Raw genomic sequence first — 21554 nt, forward strand, 5'->3', positions numbered from 1 at the left:
TAAGTTGTTGTTTCCTATACTTTCAAAGCAGCTTTATCGGGTGTTGCCCGAGCAACCTGGACTGGATTTGATACAGGGTCAGTTAGCACGTTGTGTTGAAATCTGTCGTTGTGCCCATATAAGGCAAACTCCTTGAGTTACTTTTTACCTTGGCAGAATCACAGGAATGTCAAGGTAACCAGGCTACCTCAGGAGCTCTGATTCTCACCTGGTCACCTGACTTGCCTCTCTCTCCCATGACTCACCCCGGAGTGCAGACACCATACACACCATCTGGGCCTGAGATCATCTGCCTGAGAGTCTGGAACCACCATTGCACTAATGTTGTCTTGGCGACCAGATGAGAAATAGTGTGACAAGCCTAATGGGGGAGCAAAACAGGCAGTTCCTCCAACACTGGGAGCCTTACCTGTAAAACAAGCACGGAGAACAAATCCCTATACACCATGCATCATTTATATAATTATGTTAGGGTTAGCTTAATACTCCACCTAACCACAAAAATACCTCTTGGCTCCCTGAAACTCAGCCCCTCAGTAACTTTGAGGGCGGGTTGAGAGGGTACGCATATCCCCATGTCCTTCCATGTTAAAATGGAGTCTACATCTTACCATGCCCATTGCCCTCTCCTCACAGCAGACCAATCACCTGCCCATTGTCCTAAGGCCAGGTGATTGCTCCTCCCCAGAGCACCTAAGCCCTTCTCTCAAGTCCAGTGTTCTGGAGGCAGCCTGATGAGTGGTCTGCTCGTGCACTAGGACCAGGCTGGGAAAGTGTGGGCAGCACAGGGGTGAGAGTTTGCCCTGTCACTGGGCCAGCGCAAACGGTTTCACCATTTTTAATGGAGCAACTATGAGTCAGAGGTTTCAGTCGCTCCCTGTTGGTTCCTCCTAGTCCTGTAATTACTGACTCTACTATAGAATGTGATTTTGACTTTCTTTTTTCTTTAATTCTCCCCAGACATCATTCTATTGTCAGTCGAGGTTTTACAGCCTCAGAGTCTAAGATAGACTGAATGTGTGTTCAGAGGTGTGGAAACCTCCAAGCCCAGAGTGCTCAACCCACAAATTGCATACCTCACAGCATCTCCAGACCAGGGACTAGCCAACGCCCATTCACACAAGGCTGGGGCAAGATTGGATAATTCCTAACTCCACCAGTTGCCTCTTGGCAAACTCTTCACTGGAGGCTGGGGTTTCTGGCCAAAGGCCTCTCCCAGGTTTACACCCAGTACTCTCTGAGCCACTGCTGGGTACCAGCCTGAGGGGAGGCGTGCCGGTTAGCTGTCCAGGCCCCCACCAGTTGACCTTGGACTCAGGAGCTGGGGAATTGAGAGTGCAGGTATGGAGCCCTGCAATCTCTTGATGCTTTTGAAGTGGACCTTCTAACCGCAGGCTCAGAGAACAGGAAGCCAGTGGCAGCAGTATTTGTTAGACTTGGTTCCTGTGTGCCCTGAGAGGGTCAAGACAACAGATTTCTATACTCTTTTTTTCTTTACCCTGGGCTGTATGGGCCCGCCCTCCAGATCTCATCTGCTAGAGAATACTGTGAACTGGAATCAGAATATACCAAAAAAGGAAAAGGTCACTGAAATGTCAGTTGCAAAGGTGAAAACAGCCCAGTGTTAACAGTTACTCTTTGTCCGCATAGTCCCTTCTAGTTGGAGAGCCTAGACTCTGGGTGCTGTGAGCACCAGCAGAAATCACGCTACCTGCTAACATCTGGATGAACAAAGGGAGAATGGAATGCTTGCTCTTGGCCTCGATGCCCCGATGCCCTGGTCTGTGGCACGTAAGGCCTGTGGGGAGTTCCCTGGGTGGCCCCGTGGCCTAGAATAGGTGTGGTGCCTACCTAGACCTCAGCCCATCAGTGCTCATCTGCGTCCTCCTCCCTCTTGTCCGGATGAGCAAGGCCCTAGGGGGACTGGTCCACACTAAAACCTCAATTTTAACGCTGAGTCTCTGGTACTGGTTGGGATTGCAAGCCACATTCTCCAGGTCAGAATCAGCTGCCTTGTCTATCTTTGTGAAGGATCAAAGGTTAACCAGATATTTAGTCCCTCACCCCCACCAGGAAACTTGGGCTTAACTGTAAGCAAGGAAGATAAATGGGCTTTTTGTCCTTGGAGCTGGTTACTTGTCCTCCAGGTGAAAGGGGCCAGGCTTCTGATCAGAATACCAGGAGGTGGGCAGAGCTCTAATTTTAAAACTTCTTTGGGAGCGGAAGTTTCAACTTTTAAGAGTAACTATCAAGGTGGGCCTCACCCATTTCCTTCCTGCTGAAAAGCTCTGCAAAGAAGTCTAAACCTGCCTCTTTTCCCTCTCCCTTCTCTCTCTGTGTGTGTCCCTCCCCCAACCTTAAATCTGGCCAGTTTCTTTCTTTGAAAGACAGGTGGACTTTGCCTTGAGAGGCTGGACATAGCTCCTTGGGGAGGACCCAGTTCTGTGACTTGTAACCTGAGTAGCTTTGGGCTGCTTCACTAGTTCCCTGAGTGTCAGTGAGGTGGACTGGGCAGGAACACCTTCCAACCCCAGGCTATCTGTCTCTGCCCCTCTTGGGTCCCTGCCCCTCTTGGCTCAAAGGGATTCATCCAGTTTAACAAGCCCATTAGCTCTTTGCTGAGCCTCAAACCCCTGTGTCTATATAAGAACTAGAATGACTCTAAATCCTAACTTCCTGTGCTGCCTGATAAAATGTCATTGTCTGGGATCCACCTCCAAGGAATCTGACTCATTTGATCTTAGGCAAAATATTGCTATTCTTCTTTATCAAATTTATTTAATATGTATTCGCATTGCCATGGCATGGCATGCATGTGAAGCCCAGAGAACAACTTGCGAGTCAGTTTTCTCTAGCACGTGGGTCATTAGGCTTGGTGGCAAGTGTCTTTACCTACCTAGTCATCTTCCCAGGCCGCTTGTGGGACTCTTAAAGAGCAAAGGTTGCCAGGCAGTGCAGGCACATGTCTCTAATCCCAGAAGCAGGCAGATCTCTTGTGAGTTAGAGGCCAGCCTGATCTACAGGGTGAGTTCCAGGACAGCCAGGGCTACACAGAGAAGCCCTGTTAGAAAAAAGACTAACTAAAAAGGGGGTGTGGGAAGCAAAACTCCCCAAATTCCATATATCTATTGTCAGTTGACTTTAGCCAAAGATGCAAGACAGTTTAATTAAGGAAGTGAATAGTTTTCTCAACAAATAGTGTCTAAACAGGTGAACACCACATACAAAGAGTTTGCCAGGGGCAACTTTCAATGGCTAAGATTTCCAAAAGCAAGTCCTAACTCTACAAATAGAGAAGAAAACACAGGTTCAAGTTCTCATGATCAGGAATTAGACTTTTAGATGGCAGCAAAAAATCCAGGTAAGTACTATGCAGCTGAGCCAAACCCTCAGCCCAAAGAACATTTTTAAAATGAAATGACAGTCCACACCAATATTTGCAAATCATGTATTGATAAAAGTGTGATGTCCTGCAGATACAAAGAGCTCCTACAACTTTGCAATAGAAAGATGATATTTAAAATTGAGCAAAGGATTTGAATAGAAATTCCTTTAAAGATAAACAGATGACCAGGACGCTCTGATACATGTTTGACATCATCAGTCAGTAGTCGAAACAGGAGGTGGGGGTGGTCAGTGTCAAATTAAGTGTTCACCCAGCATGCACTAAGCCTTGGGTTAGATCCCCAGCATAAAAACAAAACAAATGTCCACAGTAAGGTATGAGCTTACACTCACAATGGTAAAAACGTCAGGCAGGAACATGGTTTGACAAAGAGGCGAAGGGACTGGAATTCTTGTGTTGCTGGTGGGAATGTGAGATGTTGCATCTTTGTTAAGCAGTTCCTCAATGTTGAAAATTAGTTATCATCTAACCTAGTGATCCCACTTCCAAGTGTACCCATTCACACAAAACTTCAAGTCTTAGCAGCCAGTTCATAAGAACCAAAAGGTAGGAGCAAGAATGGGCCTTTAAAAGGAAGTAATAATCTGATAAGTGACTCAACATGGCTGTTCCTTGAAGACATACTAAGCGGAAGAAGCTGGCCTAGAACGGCTGCACGCTCTCTTTGAATGGATTATCCACAGAGATGGAAAGTGGGTCACTGTGCCTAGGAGCTAACAATTTTCAGTGATGCACATGTCCTGGAAGTAGGTAGTAGAGATCGTTGCACATTGTGAATATACCCAGACTTCATGGATTTTTTTTAAAGCTAGATTTTTATTATTTTCAATTATATATTGTGTGTGAGTATATGCACCTAAGTATAGGTGCTGGCAAAGTCCAGAGGTGTGCATCCTCTAGAGCTGGCGTTAGAGGGGTTTGAGCTGTCTGACTGAATGCTAGGAACCAAACTCCCATTTTCTGCAAGAGCAGCACTTTGTTTTGTTTTTTAAGACAGGGGTTTTTGTTGTTGTTGTTGTTTTTCTCTGTAGCTTTGGAGCCTATCCTGGAACTAGCTCTTGTAGACCAGGCTGGCTTCAAACTCATAGAGATCCTCCTGCCTCTGCCTCCTGAGTGTTGGGATTAAAGGCATGCGCCACAAAGTCTGGTTAAGGATTAATCTTAAATTATGTGAATTACATCCACACTGACTCTGCAAACCATGTATTTTAAGAAGACCAGCTCTCTGTTTGAGGCCTGTCTCTCTGATCTACATAACGAACTCCAGGCCAGCCGGATCTGCATAGTGAGGCCCTGTCCAAAAGAAAAATGAAGGAAGAGTCCAAGTGTATCTGTGATCTAGAAAACTCCTTTATCCAAATGACAGTGTATCTGTAGTCTCACCAACTCCGAGCTGAGGGAAAATGGAAAAGAGCTCCCAGGTACTTCTCACATGCAGCCACACTGAAAACTACTGGATCTGAAGAATCTGAATTTCTGAATCTTTTACTCTGGCCCAGAACTTGGATCCTCCTGGCATTCCAAGTGTGCTTCTCCCTTCTCCCCCAGGGCCTCCTGTGTGCTGGGCAAGCACTCTACTACCAAACTACACAGCCCCAGTCCTCAGATATAAGAAGCAGATAATGCTGACTTCTTTTGTCTTTATTATATTTATTTACTTTCACCTTTGATCATTTTGTCTTTGTCTAAGGGGGTCTCATGTAGCTAAGACTGGCCTTAGGAGCTCACTGCGTGGCAAGGGTGACTTTGAGCTCTTGATCCCCTTGCCTCTACTTCTCAAGTGCCAGGAATATAGACCCATGCCCCTGTGCCAGTTTCCTCTATTTGTTTGATAGTACAGCCAGCAACTTGGCAAACTCCAGAAAGCCCTGCTTCACCTGTGGTGCTGGTGCTGAGGCGTGGCATGCTCTGCAGGCCGCTGTTAGAGCAATGAATAGCACCTCTATTGATCTCGGCCAAGAGGTGGAGGCTGTTAGGTTTTGTTGTTCTTTTGAGACAGTCTTACTCTGAGGCTCAGGCTGGCCTCTCCCATTGGAGTGACAAACCAGCGTTTTCTTCCCTGACTTGCTTACAGAGTACATATAGTTCCAAGGTTGTTCTTGTGACTTCCTGTAAAGGAGCAATTTAATCCTCACATAACGAAGATGTGTAGGATAGGACCAGAAACTGAAGTCAGTCTGATGTGGTGGTGCACTTGTAAGTCTGAGGCAGTAGGCTGCCCAAAACCTCCCTCAGACACCCCCCCTCCCAAGAAAAGAAGAAAACCATTAAGTGCTACATTTGAATATGAAAAGCGCCAGCCCTGAGCATTCTTCCCTGGAAGGTGCCTAGACACAGTCATCAGCTCCTTGTCACCTTGGTGTGGGGATTATTTGTGAGCAGATAATGTAATTTCTGATCATGAGTGTTGTGGATAAAGCAGAGTAAAGTGATAGCTTGGTGGAGATTGTCCTCAGAGAAGGCCTCCAGGAGTGGTGACATTTGAAGGGAGTTCTGAGTGATGACACACAGCCAGCCCTGTGACAAGCCAGAAGAAAGCCTTAGGCCAGCATTTCTCATGAGGAAGACTGTGTGCTCCAAAGTCCATAGGGGCGTGTATGCTCTCTGACACCCTTGAAAGAGATTGGCCTGGCTGGAACACGGGCTGCTGGGGAGGGGGGGCGCGGGACTGGTTCCAGGGTAGACACGCAGGACCTTTGGAATGCTCACGACTGCAGTTGCAGTATTTATACCTCTCCTCCAGAGGGGAAGTCAGCCTTTTCATGTAGACTGAGAAAATGCCGAATAAGGCAACTTCAGACCAGAACATGAGAAGCATAACATATTTCACCGTAATTGCTTTCCAGTTATGTTGTCATGGGGCAGTCAGTTATACCGCAGTCCTTTCTGCCCCTAGACTAGGCTGGGCTCAGTGTTCTGGCATTGCAGCAGTGGCAGTCCTGGTTCCCTGTGCTGCCGAGCTATCTGTGTTTTATGCTGCCATGTCCTCCCCTGCCATGAGTGACCATAAGCATGCTGTGATCAGTTCACCTGCTCTTTAACTGTAGTCCCTGGGTTCCACCCCTTCTAGGATCTGGTGCGGTAATGGAGCTTCAGAGTATCACTCACAGGTACAAACTTAACAACCTGTTCCAGAGGCCTCAGAGACTAGCCAAAATGATCATCTCTTTGCCTGGACAACTGGTAACCTAGATTCCAGAAGGCTGAGCCCTGAAAGCGCCTTTATAGTTAGTGATGAGGCCCAGGGCCCCACTAGCAGTCTCTGCTTTCAGGATCTGAAAGGCTCCCACTGGGTCCAGCCTGGCCTGAGGCCTGGCAGATGAGCGATAAGGTTCTCTACCCTAGAAATAAATACTCTGCCTCTCCCATGTCCAAGCCTTGGACATCCCTCCTGAGGACCCATGGAAGTAGGAGCCATGGGCACTGTCAGAGGCCACAGCAGACAAGGTGGGAGTTCAGGAGGTGGGACGGCGCCCTACCCCTCAAAGCAGCTGGTGCCCCAGCGGAGCCGCAGACCCAACACACCCAATACGGTATTTCAGAGATGAGGTTTGAAACTCAAGGACCTTTGGGTGCTATGCCGGGGCCTAGGGAAAATGCAGTCCAGCCTTCTGGGTCAGACAGTAGATGGGCCTGTTGGGTGGGTGGAAGGAAGGAATGGATCTTGAGATATTGAACAGTTTTTCCTCAAATCGTGTCAAGTGAGAAGTTGATGGAATCCACATGTAGTGTGTTGGGTAGGTAGGTCCAAACCCCTTTGTCCCTTAGAGTTGGAGCCAACATGTGTGCCTTAGCTCTGAGACACAGCACATCCTTTCTAAGTCCAGACAGACATTGCAGGGCTTCTTGTCCTGTGCTGAGTGCAAAAAATGAGTTTTGTATTGGGAAGTCAGAAAGAAAATGGAAGGGACACATCCAGCCGGGTCCACTGCACTCTGTGTCAAGGACCATCCTTGTATCTGTCATCACAGCCTGCTGCAGCACTTGACTGTTGCCTTTGGAAGTGTTTGCTTCTTGCTCAGAGACAACTCAGAGAGAGTTCACCACTCTGGGTTGGGGGAGGCGTCATCATCAATGAAAGACTCATTAAAGCCCACTGCTGCAACATTCCTGGCCGCTTAAGTCACCTCCCAAACAATATTCATCATTCATTCACCCAGCCACCGCACATCCTGGTGACTGGGAGGGTCCCTGTGATACAGGAAGGACTTTATGACCTACAGTGCCAAGCCTCCCCCCACCCCAACACCCAAGCATGACAAAGCAGAAAGCCCTACTGAGGCTGTACCAGGCACACACTCCTTTTTTTTTTCCTCTCCCTGCCTTTTCACTCCTGCCTCCAGCTCTCCTAAAATTAGAGAAGGTTCCAACTCACTGCAAGCAGGGCAGACTCTGAAGATCATCTTGTGGGTTTCTACGGGCGTTTTCAAAGGCAAGCAGCCCACATCCTTCCTCCCAAGTTAGGTCAGAGGCCAGGAAAGGCTACCTTCATGGGGTGGTTTCCTCTTTGGGTAGGTCTGACAAACTGAGAGCAGAATGGCCACCCCAAAAGGACCTTACATGCTTCGTCAAGGACAGCACCTTCTTGAAATTCGTCGACTTTCCAGCACCAGCCCAATGCTACACGGCCCATATTGACATTCTGGTTCCTTCCTGATAAGACTGAGACCATAGTTCTGCATTTTTCAGTCAAACCAGGCATCCCTGACATGGTTTCCCTCTTCTCCTCCTACCAGAAGGAAGTTTTTTCTTTCTCTGGATCTTTCCTTTCTTCATGACATGTGGGCCTTTTGCTCTTTATGTACACTACAGCAGTCTATATGATCTTTGAAAGACCCCATGAAGCTGTTCTGCCAACATCATGCCTTATTCTTTCGTTTTGTTAAGCAGGTTCTGCCACAAGGCCTTTGCACAAGTTTGTGTCACCATCTGTCTTATTCTTTGTGACTCCCTCACACTGCTACTTGTTCAGCCTCACACGTGCACACGTGTGTACACACACCTGCTAAATTCTCTGCAGTTGTGGTATTTAGAGGAGCCTCTGAAGCCTCAGTACCTGCTACAAGTTCAGTTTGGTGGGTATGACTGGTGGGCAGCTGCCTCAGCTTTCTGCTTTCCTTTTCCTCCTGTCAGATAACAGCACAGAGATGCTAGTATGCGACAGGCCTGTGGGGTGGTGCTGACGGTGACTGGTGTGATTCATGTGCTAAGGTGTGTTTGTGGAATGTGACTGGATTGGTCGTTGTTGACTCTGCTTGGGGTTGGAGTATGTCAACTCAGCTTCTATCAGGTATCGTTGGGTTTTTGGTTTGTTGTTTTTGTTTTTTATTTGGTTGGATTTTGAGACAAGGTCTCTCTACATCACTCTAGCTGTCTTGGAACTCTAGACCAGGCTGGCCTCAGACTCCCAGAGATCCACTTACCTCCTGAGCCTCGTGATTAAAGTCTCCATGTCCATCTTTCTGTCAGGGTTTTGTTCCTGCTAGGCACTCCACAGGCCTGTCCTGGGGACACTTAGCAGATGGAAGATTCCAGACACCTGGGTTGTTGCAAGCAGGCCTGGGAATTGTGCATAGTGGAGGAAGCTGGGTGGGCACATGGATCAAGGCCTCCAGCTATAGAAGCCATCCTCTGTGTCACCCACAAAACAGTGCTGGTCTGTACTGGGGACAGAGAGGGAATCTGAGCAGAGGGTTATTTTTGTAACCAAGTATAAAAAGCTATTAATTTTTAATGTCCTTTCCAACCCTAGCGCCCCCTTGCTAGTCTTATTGCATGGAGCAGTGGTGACTGCTGTCGCTTGCCCCCCCCCCCCCCCTTTGGCTTCCTGAGTGTGCACTGTTCTTGCTCTTAGCTCAGGACAGGAGAGCCACATATCAGCAGAAATCCCTGGAACCTCCCTATCCTTGCTAAGTGAGTGCCCTCCTGGCACTTGCTCTGTTTTCTGCAGGCAGAAAGACAGGTGCCCGCGGCACAGCCACCACTCATCAGAATAGGCTTTTGGCGTGCGTACGACACTGAGAGCCTCTGTGCCAGGCCCAGGGCTAAATGGCTGGTTTGCATCACTATTTTTAATCCTCATCTTAGCAGAGATTACGGTCCCCATTCAGCTTTCTCATTCACCCAAGGTTATGGCAGTTTATCTCAGTGGCAGAGGAAGACTACCTCGTTTACTGCCCAGAGCAGATGAGTAAAGATGGAAGGTGTGTTTCAAGGGCAAGTGGTGTGGCAGCCCCTGTGAGCACAAGGGGCCACATCTGCTGGTAGGATTTATCATCGTCTCCTGCAATCTAATTTCTCCTCTACAACTGCAGGAGTGGGCTGTGGACCTGTACAGAGGAGAGGGCATCCTACCCTTCCTGGGGATTGGTTGGGAGTAAACCATCAGAGCGCATGATTCATCTGGCACTGAATATCTGCCAGGGCCCGCGACAGATGCTCAGCGTGCCTTTCCCCACAGTTAATCCTTAGAGCCACTACAGGAGGTGGGTTCTGATCAATCTGTCTTACAGGACAGGAGACAAGCTGCACTGGGGGAAGTCAGTTGCACAGAACACCCAAGAAGCTGGCATTGAGATTCTCAACTGTGCTTCTCCCACAGCATGCTGGAGGAACCCATGTAGACCTGGGCAGCAGACTCGTGCTCTGGACTCAGAGCAGTATCAGAGTACCAGGGAGCTGCCCTATATGCTCAGGCCTTCAGATGTGACTTGGTCACTTTGTGGTCTGTTCATATCTTTCACACACATCAAGTGAGGAGACCCAGCATGCTCAGCCCCGCCTGCTACTGTACTCTGGACCACGTTCCTTTAAGCTTTATCCTTATTGTAAGCAGGGTTATGGATGGAAAAGGCCTTTAATATACTAGGCAGGCACTTCTATGCCCCCAGCTCATCCTCGGACTGCCGTACTTGCCCACTCTGTTTCAGACAAGAAGGCTGAAAGAGTTCATATGTGGGCAGAGTGGGCTGTGTGCCTGCTAGAGCCCAGTAAGATAAAACAAAAAGGCCATGGTAGTTCACACTTGTCGTCCTAGTACTTGGGAGGTGGAGGCAGGAAGATCAGGAGTTGAGAGCTAAGGCGGGAGGGATGGCGGAGAAATGAGAGCACTGCCTGTTCTCTTGGGGCCTGCGTTCCGTCTCCAGCTCCCGCGTGGAGCTCACAACTGTGTGTGATTCCAGTCCCTCTTTCAACCTTCAAAATTAAAAGAATTCAAAGCTGACCTCAGCTACATAGTGAAAGAGAGGCTAGCCCCTACCCCCACCCCTCCCCACCCCACCCCCCCAAAAAAGAGGAAAAATATAAAGATAGGGAAGTGGGTAGAAAATGCTGCTTGAGGAGCACCATGGTCCGTGCCTGCAGTCCTGGGGGAACAGAACACAGAACAAGCACTTGGAGGAGACGCTGACATTGTCATGCCCTTAGTACATGGGGTTTTCACCTGGGGTCCTTGTGGTGCTCACATCCCCAGTGACATCTTCATTGCCACGTTACAGAAAAGGAAATGGATGTTAGGAAAGGTTGGAAAACTTGGCTCCGAGAATTATAGCCTGGTTTGTCTGTATTCAGAGCTACCAGGAGAAAGTAAGGGAAATGGGGCTACTCAGGGAGAATATCCACAAATAGCTAGATGGGAACCTGCTCTGGGGTTCCTCTCCTGGAGAAGCATGCCACTGGGGATGGCAAAAGAGACCACTGTTGGAGACTGAGAGAGGTGCTCTGATGCCTACTGCACAGAGTGCTTGTCTGAGTACCTCAGTTGGTCCTCAAACTATGATCTTCCTGCCTCAGCCTCCTGATTGCTGGAATTACAAGCATGTACTAACACACTCACATGGGTTGCAATTTGAGTGATAGGTAAGTGGTGGTTCTAGTGCCAGGCCACAAAGTAGGCAGAGGCATGGTTAGTTGAGAAATAGCAGTGTGCAAGCAGGAGGGGTCTCTCTGTCTTCCAGGCAAGGGCCTCTGTATGGCAGCAGAGGTGGGTGGTTGAGTTTTGTCCGTTTGTTGAGTCCTCATTGTAGGTTGATGTATTAATTAGACAGCATCTTTGTCTGGGAGGTGCCTTGTATGGAGTGTCTGAATGAGCAGGCCTGACGGCAGTTGTCAAAACACATGATACTTGGCCAGAGGCTCCATGGAAGCCCTTGGCACCCCGTGTGGCCTTTGCTTACACCCCAGGCATGGAATGTGCTCTTGCATGTTCCTGGCGGATTGCCTGCTTCTGTTCTGGGGGCTCCTAGGAGAAGCAGAGGCTTGGGTTTTCCCAGGCTGTGCTGTGGGAGGGCGAGGGCCAGTTTCCCCAGAAGACGCCTAGGCTTGTTGGCATTAACTGACGTGAGTCGCTTCTGTGGCAGACAACACGCTCCAGCTTGCAGGTGCTGAGTGGCCCTGCACTTGGGTGTTCTACCGTTGCTTGCAGTATGGTGGGGTTTGGGACTGCAGCTCTCCATTCCAGAATGAGATTGGGCCATATAGAGAGGCCAGGTATTTGACCTGCAAGACTGCAAACTGTGGGACAAAATTGGGGCTCTAAGTCCTGGCCTTAAATGGGGGGGGGGCTTGGCTGCTAGGCTACCTTATGTCGGCTCCAAGAAAGACCAGTGTGTCTTGATTTGTTCACCCTCATATCTGACCAGTAATAGGAAGGTCATAGCTGAGGTTCTCCTTCAGCAGGGTGCTTGGTAAAGAAGGCCCGAGTGAGGTCCTATGCTCCTAGGCCTGTTTGTAGCATCCAGAGCCTACCAGTCAAGCACACCAGGCAGTGACAGTTTCTTTGTCTTGGCATTGAGGTCCACATTTAAGTTGAAACCCCCACGTGGTTTTGTGACTGGCACATTTACCATAGGCTTCGGTGTCCTCTTTTTTTGGGGGGGGGGGAGTTCAAGACAAGGTTTCTCGGTAGCTTTGGATCCTGTCACGGAACTCGATCTGTAGACCAGACTGACCTTGAGCTCACAAAGATCCACCTAGAATGCTGGGATTAAAGGCGTTCGCCACCGCTGCCAAGTTTTCAGTGCCCTCTTTAACTGCCTGCCTGGATTTTAAGACCAGGAAGAAAATTTATGTAGCTGGATGTTGTGCCAAACTTTTATAATCTCAGTATTTGAGAGTTGGAGGCAGAAGGACTATGAGTTCGAGGCCAACCTGAGTACCCTGTCTTAAGTCCTGATGTGCGTAGCAGGTGGCTTTAGGGTCAGTACCGCTGGTGGAAACCCTGATGCTTGTTCACCTTCCATCCCCTCTCTGTTCTCTTCCCCAGACCTTCACAGCCTGGTGCAACTCCCACCTGCGGAAGGCTGGCACTCAGATTGAGAACATTGATGAAGACTTCCGGGACGGGCTCAAACTCATGCTTCTTCTGGAGGTCATTTCAGGTGAGGCTCGGGGAGCACGTCCTGGCAGGTACTGCCGCTACCCTCTTGCCACCGGGAGGAGCATGTCACCCTTCACTGCAGCTCTGCCACAGGACAGCTTCAGCCTGTGTGGAAGGCTGGAGTGTCTTGGACAGCTGTAATGACCCTCACCACCTGTCTTCCCAGGGGAGCGATTGCCTAAGCCAGAGCGGGGGAAGATGCGGGTGCACAAGATCAACAACGTGAACAAAGCCCTGGACTTCATCGCCAGCAAGGGAGTCAAGCTAGTGTCCATTGGGGCAGAAGGTGAGCTGTCCTCCTGGCTGCTCAGCTCCCAGGCAGAACTTTGTGTTAAATGCAGAAAGCTTCACTAATAGTGGAATGCCTTCTCAGCAGTGAGCAGTAGCGGCTACTGCCCTTGATAGCACGAAGGATCCTTAGCCTCTGCATCCTTAAGGAAAAGCTAGTATGCACTAAGCTTGAGGAAAAATCCTTGTGAATTAGATCCTATGTACATGACCTGGTTTCTGTCTGCCAACAGCATCTCTGCCTAGTTCATATGGGTAGAAGGAAATACAAGGAGAGAGAGAGCAAACAACCTAAGAAGGGTGTTGGTACAGGATGTCCGAGGTCAAAAGTCAGCTCCTAGGCTTTGATCCAGCTGCATAGACTAAGCACATGGCCTAAATACCCCCTCCTGAATGGACTCCCAAATCTGTGCCACCAATCCCAGGCCAGCCCACTCTAGAACAGCAACTCCTTAGGGCCCAGGCACCTTGGATGAAGCAAGACCCATGGAGCCAGAGGCTGCCAGCAGCCTGGGCCCCCAGCTCTGCTCATTAGTCAAAGCAGAGTTTCTTTCCCTGACATCCATGTCGTCCTAGCTTTTAGAAAAACAAAGAAAACTAATTGCCATTAATGACAGGACTGAGGATTTGGCCAGGACTTTAGGCCAGAATGTGCACCTCTGAGTTCCAAGGCCCTGCGCCAGCCTGGGACCTCTGGAGAGGAGTGCCAAACCTTGCATGGCACAATAGAGGTAGTTGGTGTTTGTTTAAAAAGCCCAAACCCCAAAATTCAGTAAGGCCCAGGATTTTCTGTCCTCTCATGGATCTTTGCTCCGGGCTCCGCTCCAGCCCTGCGCTCTCACAGCTGCGTTTGTTTTGCTCAGAGGCTTTTCTATAAACACAGGGGGGTAAGAGGAGGGACCCACTTGCCTTCCAGTCCCCACTTCATTTGGGGAGAAGCTCTGTCTGCAAATGTTTCCGTCCTCTTCAAGCCAATCCCCATGACTGTCACATGCCTAGACAAGGGTACAGGGCAGCTTCATGGAAGATGCTTAAGAATGCTGGCCCTGGCCCCTTAAATGGCTGACAATCGAGGAACATGACTTCTTCCTTAGGATTGTGAGGACCAGTTTGAAGCACAGCTGTAGGTCACAGAAGCTCCTGGTGAATGTATCAGCCTCTTCATCCCAGAACTCTGCTCAACCTATACCTGTGTCAGCTGTGGGGTAGGGCATGTCCCTTGACTGAAGGAACCCAGCCCTCTTGAAACTTAGCTTAGCTTTTCTGATAGGAGAGCTTTTTGGTCCCATGCAGTAATGGGGCAAGTAGCCCTGCTTGGTATCTGGATCTCCAGCTGGGAATCCTGGGAAGACAGGACAGACATTCCATTCTCCGATCTTCCCTAGAGCTCAAGTGGTAGAATGCTTTCCTAATACTGTCTGCTGTGTACAAGTTTTAAATAGGGACACCTGCTGTGCATAGATGCAGGCTGTAGACCCACTAGAAGATAGCACTGTCTAGTTGTGCAGGAGATCATGTGCATGGTGGCAAGGTGATTAGAAAGAAAGTGGCTGGTCCTTAGGTGATGGTATAGCCAGTGAATTGAGTAAAGACCTATTTAGTTCTGGGGTGAGGTAAGGAGCCTGATGCTCATCAGCTACCTTCTCTGCCCCTGCCTTCTCTCCCTTGTGCAGAGATTGTGGATGGCAATGCAAAGATGACCTTGGGAATGATCTGGACCATCATCCTCCGCTTCGCCATCCAAGACATCTCCGTGGAAGGTAAACCGTGGCAGAGAGCTGCCTCTTTACTCTCTAGGATGGGTGAATTAAGAAAGAACTCCCAGTTTTCTCTCCATGCTTCCATGCTCTTTTGGGGCCCATCTCTCTCACAACCCAGCCCTTCTTGGTCCCAGGTTACCCCAGGACACTCGTGCTCCGTGACCTCACCCCCATGTTCCCCTCATGAAGTAGACCAGAATGACTGGCACTGTTGTACACAGAACAAACACGGGTGGAGTTGGGCTTGGCTTCTCTTTCTATTCAACATACCCATTGATAGTGTGCCTCTTGGCCTGCTTAGGCCCTTCAGGAATGTTGCCACTTCCAACTAGCCTTTCTGTGCACCACAGAATGAGAAAAACCCTGAGGCCAGTGAATGGTGGGACTCCTGAGTGCTGGGTCAGTGTGGTGACCCCATAAACATGTTCCTGTCTTCATAGGACTCCCACAAGGAAAAGATGGCTTCCAGGGGCTTATGGGAAACAACCTGAGGCTAGTCTCCAGTTCTCACGCACCATGTAGCCTAGTCAGGGACGGGGAGCAGGTTCAGATCCTGTCCTTGCCACTTTCTAGGGTAACCCCAGTGACAAGGCTTCTTGGAGCTGGGCTCTATGTACTGGCAGTTGGATGGTCTGAAATCTATCCACATCCAGAATGGGAGTGGCTGCCTTTGCTGCTGTTGTTATATCTGCTGTCCTTTCCCTGAGATTTTGATTGTCCCAGACCTGAGGCTAAAGGCCTGTTCGGCTTGAGCCCTATTCTGTGGTTTAATTTTGATCGTATCTTTCTGTCGTTGTATGCTTTGCAGAGACCTCTGCCAAAGAAGGACTTCTCCTCTGGTGCCAGAGAAAAACAGCCCCATATAAAAACGTCAACGTCCAGAACTTCCATATCAGGTAGGTGCCCCTGTGTGCTTACTGGAAAGTCTGTTCAGACAGGAGACTATAAAGTTTTTAAAAGAGCTGCAGGATCTCCTGCACTTCTTCCTCAAGCAAGGTGGCTCTCAGAGGCCACAGGCTCTTTTTTCCATTTGGACTTTGCAGGAGGGACCAGTGCGTAGATTGCTATTGTGTTTAACTTATGAGAATGTGCTCTCCATCTGCTGAGGTGAGCACAACTCGACCCACCAAGGGGTCTGCTGTTCCTGGAGTGAGGGAGTCAGGATAGGTGCAATTACTATAAACCAAGGTAGACAGAGTTTGTGCCATGTGACACCAGGGCAGCAGGAGGCCGTTGTCTGCTTGGGGTACTCCTGAACTTAGACTCATTCAATGCATGACTTTACCTCTGGGACAGGATCCACAGGACCCTGCTGTGTTCTTGGCCTCTCTGGGGGCACCCATGCTGATGTCAGGACCCTGCTTGTTGTGCTCTGTCCTTCAAAGCACATGGTTTCCCTTGGTGGCTCTGCTGCCTGCAGTTGACCTCCCTGTTTGGCCCCTTGAGTCAGTAGGTATCTATAGTTTGCCTGCTGCTGCTCCACATAGGGCTTGCTGTAGGGTTCACCTGCCTTCCAATAGAAACCAGTAGGCAACCCAAATACAAATGGTTGGGCTGCTCGTTTCAAACAGTGAGGCAATGGGAAGTCAGTAGGAGAGCCATTCTGAACAGGTGATACAGAAATCCATCCTGGAAGGAACCAATCCTAACAGGGTCTTGAGAAAGAGAATGTACCTAATCTAGCCTGTGACTTTGTAGGGATCATTTTGCTCTAGAGAACTTCAGGCCACCCAACTCCCAGGCACTTTGCCAACCCCTGGCCTGTGCCTCCATGATTGGGTCAGCCAGGGTTCAGGATCCCACCCACCTTCCATAGTGAGTTGTCCCTTGGTGCAGGCCTATCCTGTTTGATGAGTCCTTGTATGCAGTGCTAGGCTGCTTAGGCTCCTCTCACTGATGAGCAAACAGCCTAGTACGTGTCCCATGTAAGGTTCTGTGAACGCATTAATTTAATCTTCGTAGCAGCTCTGAGATAGCTGCTGCCACTATCCCCACTTTACAGGCTTGAAAACTGAGGAAGCAGTTGTGTGATTTGTTCAAAGTCACATTGCCAGTGCCAAATCACTATTTTATCATACTTTACCCCAGACTGTCTGGCTTCTGAGGTTGTTCTCAATCCTGGCATACTGTGTCGCTGCAGTGCCTGCTGCACACTGAGCCTTCTGTTTATGGGAATTAGTCATTGCTGTCGGCTCATAGGGGTGAGCAGGACTCCCAGGGTAGCAAAGACCCAACTCATAACCTTTGCCTTCTCTTATAGCTGGAAGGATGGTCTGGCCTTCAATGCCCTCATCCACCGGCACAGACCTGAGCTGATTGAGTATGACAAACTGAGGAAGGTAAGTGTCTCTGGTTCCTATCCCCAAGGGCTGCCCATTGCTGATGCTCACCTCCTAGACACACTAGATGGGCACTGTCCATCTCCCTTCATTGGCATTACAACTGGCTGGACTGATTTAGGTCCTGTCTTGCTTGACCTTTGACCCCCTTTCTTGACCTTTTGGATTCTAGAAGCATTCTTCTGTCTGGGGGGAAGAAAGAAGGCGCTTCAAACCTTCCAGGTGGCCACCATTTCCAGTGCAATCTTACTCTTATTTTCTTAAGCTGAAAGCTTAATCTCCTGGAAAAGGCAGAGAACCATAGCAGCCAGACAGCTGCTGCATTATGTTGGTACCCTGAGCTGTTCTTGTTGAAGAAGGGCCCTGGGGAACGAGAGAACTCAGTCGGGAACATTGGGAAGTACCTGCACCCAGCCTGCTTGGGTGTGGCGAGAGCAGGGGTTCTGCTAAGACTGAGAAGTGGTGAGGGGAGTGAAGCAGATCAGGTTCATTGAGCAGCCCTAGCTGTTCCTGCAGCAGTGGGATCCTGCACAGGCACTGGGGTGTTCTGCTCCCAAGCCTGGACCTCACCTGCAGGGCTTAGAACACAGGGTTTGACTGAGGAGGCCTTTCTCCCTGTATAGCACACAGGGATGAGAGTTCCTAAGGTACTTTCCAACTCTGCTTCTCAGGGCTCTTCTGTCTCAGGCCAGCCCCTTGCCTTTTACATTTATCTGGGTTCTGCTCCTGATGGAATTCTCTATCCTTGCTCCCCCAGGATGATCCAGTCACCAACCTGAACAACGCTTTTGAAGTGGCTGAAAAATACCTTGATATCCCCAAGATGCTGGATGCTGAGGGTGAGCACCTTCCTATGTTCCTGGGACCTCATCTGTCTGGGCCTAGCTTTGACTGGGCTCTGCAACTCATCAAGCCTAGGGAAACCTCGGGAATCTAACTGAGCCAGAGAGAAAGGTCGTGTGAACCCAAGGTGGCAATGTGAGCCAGAGTTGGCCTGATGCATCCAGAATGGCAGAAAAGGGAAAAAGGACGGTGATTAAATAGTCACTTTTCTGGGATCACGGACTGTCTAGACTCACAGAGGGGCAAGGTGGCTGAAGAGGCTGACCCCTGGCTTCCTACGAATGACCCGGGCCTCTCCTGACCAACTGAAGACCTGGGGTCTGGAGCCTGCCAAAGTGGAATGTTGTTTTTTCCTTTTCCGGCTCTTTGCACCATTTCCCAGCCAACACTATCCCCAGCCAAGACCCATGCCTCTGGCCTCTGGTGGCCCTTGGAGTTCGCTGTCCTGTTGCCCCTTGAGGCCATTCTCAGAGAAAGGAAGTGGCTTCATTCCAGTTCAGTTCCCACAGCTTTGGCCTTTTCTGAGACCATGGGGGAGGTTAGGATGTAGCTCAGCCTAACTGGCGTTGAATCCGCTTAGAGGGTCTTTTCCCCTGGCTTAGTTGTGACTTTGGGGGCCTGTGGGTCCTAACAGGTGGCCTCACCCATGCTCGGGCCATTTAACCCTTGTTGTTCACTTACAGACATCGTGAACACAGCCCGGCCCGACGAGAAGGCCATAATGACATATGTGTCCAGCTTCTACCATGCCTTTTCAGGAGCGCAGAAGGTACCGGGCAGGGCCAGGCAGCCCTCCTCGCCGCCACTGCCCACTGCCGCTGCTGCCTTTCGCCTCCCATGCTCACTTCATTTCTCTTGCAGACAGCAGTGACCTCTCTTGGACTAGAAGCCAGCTCCCTCAGTCCTGGGCATTGCCGCCTATCTATTCCTTGCTACTGTATACTAGGCTCTGTTCAGGCAGCAAGGACACAGGCAGGTTCCTGCTTCAGAGAAGCTTACTTCCTAGTAGATGAGACAGAGAGGTCATGTGATGTGATGAAGAGTCAGTGGAGGCCAGGGGACAAGGTCCACTGGTAGCTGGGACTATCAGCTGGAAAGGGGCTTCGCCAGAAGCAGAGACTGCACAGGCAGGGCGAGGCGAGTGTGGGCGCGCTACCTGGGGAGACTGAGGCAAGGACAGGAAAGCAGAGTAGCAAAAGGCAGTTAGTTGTGGGCAATTGTGCATCACTCTAGGGCCTGGGAGACCTTTTCCTAGGGTTTCCTTTTGGGAGGGGGTATTTCATTTTATGTGTGTGTACCTGCTGCCAAGGGAGGCCAGGTGTCAGATCCCCTGGAACTAGAGTTACAGATGGTTGTGAGCTGCCATGTGGGTGCTGGGAATTGAATCACGAGTCTTCTGAAAGGGCAGCTAGGTTTTTTTTGTTTGTTTCTTGGGTTTTGTTGTTGTTGAGACAGGGTCACACGTAACTCAGCCAGCTGTAAAAAATCCTGATACTCTTTTTGTCCGCCTCCCAAGTGCTAGCAAGTGCTACCACTTGGGGTTTTGTTGTTGGTTTTTTGTTTGTTTTGTTTTATATTTTTTTGATTATTTTTCAGTACAATTTCTGTATAGCCTTGGCTGTCCTGGAATTAACATTGTAGACCAGGCTGCCTCGAACTCAGAGATCCACCTGCCTCTGTCTCCCAAGTGCTGGGATTAAAGGCGTGCGCCACCAATGCCCGGCCTCTTTTTTTCTTTTTCTCAAGGTAGTGTCTTTTGATGTAGCCCCTTGTGTCCTGGAATTCTAGGAAGATTTTCTCTGTAGACCAGGCTGACCTTGAACACTCTGATCTTATCAAAATTGCCAGTGTGACACTATGCCTGACTCTTTGAGGCAGAATTTTACTCTGTAGCTTCTGGTTGGCCTCAAACTTTAGCTCTTCCTGCCTCTACCTCCCGGGTGCCCAACATCATTAGGAGTTTATGCAAAAATGGTTGGTAGTTCAGGTGACCCGATTCTTTCTACTCGGGTCTCAAAAAACAGCCCTTCTGCACACATTGGCAGCGCAATATCCCCCAGACCTGAGCTCCACTGGCTTCCAGTCCAGAGCAAGCACTATTCTTCCCGCATGAGCCTTGGGCCGGCTGGCCACCTCCCTCCTACGTCTTTCACTCTCTCCTGTCTCTCTCTTTTTCTCTTTCTCTCTCTGCGCAGATATTGTGGGCACTCTGAGGCCAGATGAGAAGGCCATCATGACTTACGTGTCCTGCTTCTACCACGCTTTCTCGGGGGCCCAGAAGGTGAGCCAGGGTGGGAGGACCCTTCTGTCACTCAAGTCAGCAGTGTCGGTCTACAGGTACCTGGGCAGAGCCCTGGCTGACCAGCCTCAGGCTGTGTCTGTCCCAAAGCCTCAGACATTCTTGCATTTGAGCATAGCCACCTTTGGGAGCTGGTGACACAGCTCTAACCACAGACAGGGAAACAGAAGTCCGATATCACTATGGATGATAAAGCTGGGGCATGACCCCTTGCTTGTCACTACCTCTACTTCAGGGCTACCTGCCTGGTGAATCTCCTTTCAGAAAACTCTTTCCTTCCCAGTTGCTCAGGAGACTCCTGAGAGCAGGCTGCCTCTGGGGCTGGTGTGGGCAGGACAGGTCAACTTGTATGTTCTGTCCTGCGTCTTCCTGAGGTCTGCTGACCTCACACCACCCCGGCTCCTGTTAGGGACTCAGGTTTCTATGTAGAAGGCTGGGCACTTCTGTGCCCTCCTGATCTAGAAAAGTGGCTTGGACAGCAGCATCATTTTAGTGGTCTGGGAGCTAAGGAGGGGTAGGTGCTTGTTTGGGGAACATTTGCTTCTCTGGGCCCGTTCCAAGGAAAGGAAACTGAGACTCAGACACTATCTTCTCTAGACTGCCTTTTTTTTTTTCTTTAACTTTTTTTAATGATTTGTTTTTTTTTTTACATATGCAGTGATGTTTTGCTGCCTGCAAGTATGTCTGTATAAGGGTGTCAGATCCCTTGGAACTAGAGTTACAGACAGTTGTGAGCCGCCATGTGGGTGCTTGGAATTGAACCCAGATCTTCTGGAAAAGCAGCTGGTACTCTTAACCACAGAGCCATCTATCCAGCTCCCTGTAGATTGCCTTCTTAGACTGTTATATGCAGTGCGTGCCTTACTGTGGACAACCTGGCCTGACCCTGCTTTGCCACCTCTTGACGCATGATCTTGCATAGGCTACTTTACCCATCTCTCCCGCATGCTGGTAAGGAAGACTGAGTGGGAATAAGTAGTACAGCTCCAATTAACAGCATGATTACCACTGGACACACCCACAGTGGCCCCCTAGCCTCATGTTGTGATTGCTTTTCCTTCTGCCTGAAATTCCCCCACACCTGGAGCTGACCTTGGGTCTGGCAGAGGGAAAGTCCAGGGCAGAACAGTTGCAAGTTTGGAGACATCTGAGCTCAGAAAGCTGTGTTTGGCATACCATCTAAGGTAGATGTCAGCCTAGTCGTGCAGGGAGGAAAGTGGGGAATTTGCTAGATTAATTTTCT

At 49.7% G+C, this 21554-nt stretch overlaps 1 protein-coding gene across 6 annotated transcripts in view; it reads left to right on the forward strand.

Annotated features, from left to right (window-relative positions):
- Nucleotides 1-21554, forward strand: part of Actn4 (actinin alpha 4) — a 66331-nt gene that overhangs the window by 29781 nt on the left and 14996 nt on the right. For 3 of the 6 annotated variants that reach the window (XM_085694985.2, XM_048439673.3, XM_048439659.3), the window contains exons 2-8: nt 12669-12783; nt 12949-13068; nt 14744-14830; nt 15639-15726; nt 17091-17169; nt 17927-18008; nt 20208-20293. In XM_085694985.2, the coding sequence (XP_085551111.1) occupies nt 12669-12783; nt 12949-13068; nt 14744-14830; nt 15639-15726; nt 17091-17169; nt 17927-18008; nt 20208-20293 (657 nt within the window). Of the gene's footprint in view, nt 1-12668; nt 12784-12948; nt 13069-14743; nt 14831-15638; nt 15727-17090; nt 17170-17926; nt 18009-18695; nt 18782-20207; nt 20294-21554 lie in introns of all 6 variants that reach the window. The other 3 variants (XM_048439683.3, XM_048439665.3, XM_048439649.3) reach the window with 1 other exon arrangement.

The sequence above is a fragment of the Myodes glareolus genome, chromosome 1 (genome assembly GCF_982192425.1).
Source record: "Myodes glareolus chromosome 1, mMyoGla1.1, whole genome shotgun sequence".
Taxonomy (NCBI): Eukaryota; Metazoa; Chordata; class Mammalia; order Rodentia; family Cricetidae; genus Myodes; species Myodes glareolus.